The 7,188-nt window shown below is 37.2% G+C and overlaps 1 protein-coding gene across 1 annotated transcript in view; it reads left to right on the top strand.

Annotated features, from left to right (window-relative positions):
* Positions 1-7,044, top strand: part of yipf4 (Yip1 domain family, member 4) — a 9,068-nt gene extending 2,024 nt beyond the window's left edge. Inside the window, exons 2-6 of the mRNA XM_046854961.1 lie at positions 3,804-3,957; positions 4,537-4,708; positions 5,125-5,202; positions 5,297-5,410; positions 6,258-7,044. Coding sequence (XP_046710917.1) covers positions 3,804-3,957; positions 4,537-4,708; positions 5,125-5,202; positions 5,297-5,410; positions 6,258-6,395 — 656 coding nt within the window. The 3' untranslated portion in view covers positions 6,396-7,044. The remainder of the gene's footprint in view (positions 1-3,803; positions 3,958-4,536; positions 4,709-5,124; positions 5,203-5,296; positions 5,411-6,257) is intronic.
* The last annotated feature ends 144 nt before the right edge of the window (positions 7,045-7,188 follow it).

The raw sequence follows: 7,188 nt of genomic DNA, 5'->3' as shown, positions 1-7,188 counted from the left end.
ACTGTACAACACTACTATACTACACCACATTACACTGCACTATACTACTCTACTATACTACACCACATTACACTGCATTATACTACTATAATATACTACACCACATTACACTGCACTATACTACTATAATATACTACACCACATTACACTGCACTATACTACTATAATATACTACACCACATTACACTGCACTATACTACTATAATACACTGCACTATACTACTATAATATACTACACCACATTACACTGCACTATACTACTATAATGTACTACACCACATTACACTGCACTATACTACACCACATTACACTGCACTATACTACTATACTACACCACATTACACTGCACTATACTACTATAATATACTACACCACATTACACTGCACTATACTACTCTACTATACTACACCACATGACACTGCACTATACTACTATAATACACTACACCACACTATACTACTCTACTATACTACACCACATTACACTGCACTATACTACTATAATATACTACACCACATTACACTGCACTATACTACTCTACTATACTACACCACATTACACTGCACTATACTACTATAATATACTACACCACACTATACTACTCTACTATACTACACCACATGACACTGCACTATACTACTATAATATACTACACCACACTATACTACTACTATACTACACATTACACTGCACTATACTACTATAATATACTACACCACACTGTACAACACTACTATACTACACCACATTACACTGCACTATACTACTCTATACTACACCACATTACACTGCACTATACTACTATACTATACTACACCACATTACACTGCACTATACTACTCTACTATACTACACCACATTACACTGCACTATACTACTATAATACACTGCACTATACTACTCTACTATACTACACCACATTACACTGCACTATACTACTATAATACACTGCACTATACTACTATAATATACTACACCACATTTCACTGCACTATACTACTCTACTATACTACACCACATTTCACTGCACTATACTACTCTACTATACTACACCACATTACACTGCACTATACTACTCTACTATACTACACCACATTACACTGCACTATACTACTCTACTATACTACACCACATTACACTGCACTATACTACTCTTCTATACTACACCACATTACACTGCACTATACTACTCTACTATACTACACCACATTACACTGCACTATACTACTCTACTATACTACACCACATTACACTGCACTATACTACTATAATACACTGCACTATACTACTATACTATACTACACCATTACACTGCACTATACTACTATAATATACTACACCACATTACACTGCACTATACTACTATAATATACTACACCACATTACACTGCACTATACTACTATAATACACTGCACTATACTACTATAATATACTACACCACATTACACTGCACTATACTACTATAATGTACTACACCACATTACACTGCACTATACTACACCACATTACACTGCACTATACTACTATACTACACCACATTACACTGCACTATACTACTATAATATACTACACCACATTACACTGCACTATACTACTCTACTATACTACACCACATGACACTGCACTATACTACTATAATACACTACACCACACTATACTACTCTACTATACTACACCACATTACACTGCACTATACTACTATAATATACTACACCACATTACACTGCACTATACTCTACTATACTACACCACATTACACTGCACTATACTACTATAATATACTACACCACACTATACTACTCTACTATACTACACCACATGACACTGCACTATACTATAATATACTACACCACACTATACTACTCTACTATACTACACCACATTACACTGCACTATACTACTCTACTATACTACACCACACGACACTGCACTATACTACTATAATATACTACACCACACTATACTACTCTACTATACTACACCACATTACACTGCACTATACTACTATACTACACCACACTACACTGCACTATACTACTCTACTATACTACACCACATTACACTGCACTATACTACTATACTATACTACACCACATTACACTGCACTATACTACTCTACTATACTACACCACATTACACTGCACTATACTACTATAATACACTGCACTATACTACTCTACTATACTACACCACATTACACTGCACTATACTACTATAATACACTGCACTATACTACTATAATATACTACACCACATTTCACTGCACTATACTACTCTACTATACTACACCACATTTCACTGCACTATACTACTATACTACACCACATTACACTGCACTATACTACTCTACTATACTACACCACATTACACTGCACTATACTACTATACTACACCACATTACACTGCACTATACTACTCTTCTATACTACACCACATTACACTGCACTATACTACTACTATACTACACCACATTACACTGCACTATACTACTCTACTATACTACACCACATTACACTGCACTATACTACTATAATACACTGCACTATACTACTATAATATACTACACCACACTACACTGCACTATACTACTCTACTATACTACACCACATTACACTGCACTATACTACTATACTATACTACACCACATTACACTGCACTATACTACTCTACTATACTACACCACATTACACTGCACTATACTACTATAATACACTGCACTATACTACTCTACTATACTACACCACATTACACTGCACTATACTACTATAATACACTGCACTATACTACTATAATATACTACACCACATTTCACTGCACTATACTACTCTACTATACTACACCACATTTCACTGCACTATACTACTATACTACACCACATTACACTGCACTATACTACTCTACTATACTACACCACATTACACTGCACTATACTACTATACTACACCACATTACACTGCACTATACTACTCTTCTATACTACACCACATTACACTGCACTATACTACTACTATACTACACCACATTACACTGCACTATACTACTCTACTATACTACACCACATTACACTGCACTATACTACTATAATACACTGCACTATACTACTATAATATACTACACCACATTACACTGCACTATACTACTATAATATACTACACCACATTACACTGCACTATACTACTCTACTATACTACACCACATTTCACTGCACTATACTACTCTACTATACTACACCACATGACACTGCACTATACTACTATAATATACTACACCACACTATACTACTCTACTATACTACACCACATTACACTGCACTATACTACTATAATATACTACACCACATCACACTGCACTATACTACTCTACTATACTACACCACATTACACTGCACTATACTACTCTACTATACCTCATCACACTATACTACTCTACTATACACCACACTACTATACTATACTACACCCCACTATACTACTCTACTATACTACACCACATTACACTACACTGTGCTATACTACACTACACCACACTACACTACTCTACTACACAAGACTACACTATAATATGCAATACTATACTATAACACTATACACTGTACTATACTACACAGGACTACACAATAATACTTTATATTATACAGTGTACTATACTACACTAATACTCAACACTGCACTATACTATAATAATATACACTGTACTATACTACACAAGACTACACTATAATTGTCTATACTGTACTATACTATACAGTGTACTATACTACACTATAATACTCTGTACTGTACTAATATTTTGCGTGTGTAGAGCTGAGTGGGACGATCGATGCCCCGGACATTAAGCTGAACATGGGCAGTGATCAGAGCCGAGACGCTTACGCGGCTAACTTCCTGCGTCAGAGAGGATACGGGTGGCTGCTGGAGGTGGAGGAAGACGAGGTTGAGGAGACCAAACCTTTACTGTGAGTCTCATCATCACCAACATTACATCCTGGTGATCTTCCTAAAGCCCAGCCTTAATGACTTGATGACTGTTTGCACTTAAAATGCGTTCCACGTTCCAGTAGAAAAGTCTATGGTGTGGCTGTGAGCCAATTCGAGGTGGTATCAAAAAAGTTGGAGACTTGATTTATTTACAAATACATACTTTATTATCTACATTTCCACATGATCACCTTCAAAATAGTTCCCCTTCACAGCAATACAGTGTTCCCAGCGTTCTTCTGGAACGTGTTCTGGAAATCTTCTTTTCGAAGCATTTCGAGCATCTTCTGCAGAGAACCAGTTGCACAGTGACTTATGTAGGTCGGTGCTCCATGTGACCGTGCATGCAGCCTTGTGCTGCCATCTTTGGTTGGTGTGTTACAAAACTAGTCTTGAAACTTTTTGATACCACCTTGTATTAGAGATTACAGTCAGTGTTCCAAAGTAACACCCTAGCAACCATAGTAATCCCCTTCACTAACCACTAAACGTCTTCTGGTGCAGGTTCTTCTTATTGATGACCTCTCTTCCCTCCCTCCCTCTTTTTGTTGGTACAGTGAGGAGCTGGACATTGACCTGAAGGACATCTATTATAAGGTCCGGTGTGTGTTGATGCCCATGCCGTCTCTGGGCTTTAACAGACAGGTGGTGAGAGATAATCCAGACTTCTGGGGGCCGCTGGCCGTGGTGCTGCTTTTCTCCATGATCTCCATCTATGGACAGTTTCGTGTGAGTCCTGGTTCCAGTCTTGATCCCCCTACAGGTCCCTACAGTGTGACACAGTGCGGTTCAGCAGCTTACACCATCTCACAGTAGAGAAGTCTTTCAGCATTGCTCAGACAGGAAGTGTTTATTGTGTGTTTGATCAACATTCAACATTGTGTGTGGATTTTGCATTAAAATACTGCACGTGTCATAACGTGCATTGTGAATACTGTCATGTTTAAGTGACAGAGTGTAAAAGTGTGTTTGTGACGTATTTTGAATCTCGACCCTGTAGTTAATTTTCCAGTAAATGTCCGTGAGTGTTTTATTGCTTTTACACTACAGCTTTGTGCAGTTACAGCTCCCCACTGCAGGATCATTACTGAGTTAAACTGGCATATGTGTGTGTGTGTGTGTGTGTGTGTGTGTGTGTGATTCAGGTTGTGTCTTGGATAATAACTATTTGGATAATCGGATCGTTGACGATCTTCCTGCTGGCTCGAGTGCTCGGGGGAGAGGTAACGTGTGTGTGTGTGTGTGTGTGTGTGTGTGTGTGCGTGTGTGTGTGTTTCAGTATGAATTGAGCTGAGATGATTGTTGATCATGCTGCAGGTTTCGTATGGTCAGGTGCTGGGTGTGATTGGATACTCGCTGCTTCCTCTCATCGTCATCGCTCCCTTACTGCTGTTCACTGGAGCCTTCGAGATCGTCTCCACACTCGTAAAGGTGCACTAAACACACACACACACACACAATAGTAAGGTCGACGGGTTCACACACACACACACACACACACACACACACTCACACACACCAGCAGGTACATCACCACTCTGGCATGATTCATTAATTGGTTGATTGGTTAAATAACTACTTAATTAGTAAGTTAATACATTTTGTTGTATAAATAATTATTTATTATAGATTTTGTCTTTAATTAGTCATATTTCTATTTAAAACCTATATTTTATATATATATATATATATATATATATATATATATATATATATGATGTGTATATAAATATGATGTTTATTATATATTAACTTTTTATATATTAACTTTTTGAGTTTATTATTATATATATATATATATATATATATATATATATATATATATATATATATATATATATATATATATATATATATATATATATATATTTATATACACATAAAAATAATAATAAACCCAAAAAGTTAATATATAAAAAGTTAATATATAATAAACATATAATATAATAAACATATAATAAACATCATATTTATATACACATCATATATATATATATTTATATACACATAAAAATAATAATAAACTCCAGCAAATAAAATGTTTTCATCACTAAACGTTGGATTTACTGCTGCGCCGAGTCTGAAATCAGCACGAAAATCCACCATGATGTGCACATCTGACAATTAAAACCGTCCGTGTTTTTCCGTTTATCGCGGGCTGTTTTGGATCATAACCACGGCCGTAAACGGGGCATTACTGTATTCACAATAAGAGTTTAATTAGTAATTGAAATTCTTTGTGTGTGTGTGTGTGTGTGTGTGTGTGTGTGTGGTGCAGTTGTGTGGTGTGTTCTGGGCGGCGTATAGTGCTGCATCGCTGCTCGTCAGTGACGAGTTCAAAACGAAGAAGCCTCTTCTCATCTACCCCATCTTCCTGCTGTACATCTACTTCCTGTCCCTGTACACCGGCGTCTGATCAGCTCATAGTCTTTAGCGACACTTTGCTCGGACATTGACTCGGACGGACAGTACGGAGACGAGGACGGGGGACGAGTCTCATCTCCACTCACACCACCGAGCACAGACTTTCATTTTTATTTTTCTCCTTTTCAGTGTACAGAGTTACTATATTTAATTTAACAGATTCACTTTAGCTTTGATTGAACACACAGGCTCCTCTTGGGTTCCTCTTGGGTTCCTCCTGGGTTCTACAGCAGAGAAGACTGTCATTTATTTCTGTCGTTCATTGAACACAGGCAGAAACGTTTATTTCTGATGTAATGAGGTTTCAGGGAGTGTTTCTTGACTGTAAAGAGGAAAAATATTTCATTTACAGCTCCATCACGCTTCTGCTGGTTTGTGTTTTGTATAAGTGTGTGTGCGTGTGCGCGTGCGTGCGTGCGTGTGTGTGTGTGTGAAGGAAGTGTGCCTTTCAGAGGGTTTTATATACTCTATTTTATCCAACTGTAACGTAGCCAAACCCTGTGATTTATAACACGAGTCTGTATAATAACCGCCTGATATTCAGCGTTTTCACAGCAGGATTTTCTCTTTAAATAATCCACAGCATTGTGATGTTGATGTACAGCTCATTATTACCATTAAAACACTCGTCTCATCATTCACTTTATTTCTGTTCTAAATGGTGTACATGATACAACTTTAATCACCAGGGGGCAGGGGGGCAGTAAAGGAGGTGTGGCCTCTTGGTGTTAATGGTAGGTAACATGGCTGAGGGTAAGTAAGGGCATGTTTGATGGTAGTTGATG

This window comes from Silurus meridionalis, chromosome 8 (assembly GCF_014805685.1).
Source record: "Silurus meridionalis isolate SWU-2019-XX chromosome 8, ASM1480568v1, whole genome shotgun sequence".
NCBI classification, from domain to species: Eukaryota; Metazoa; Chordata; class Actinopteri; order Siluriformes; family Siluridae; genus Silurus; species Silurus meridionalis.
Note: the sequence above shows the minus strand (reverse complement) of the source record. Positions and strands in the feature narration are given on the sequence as shown.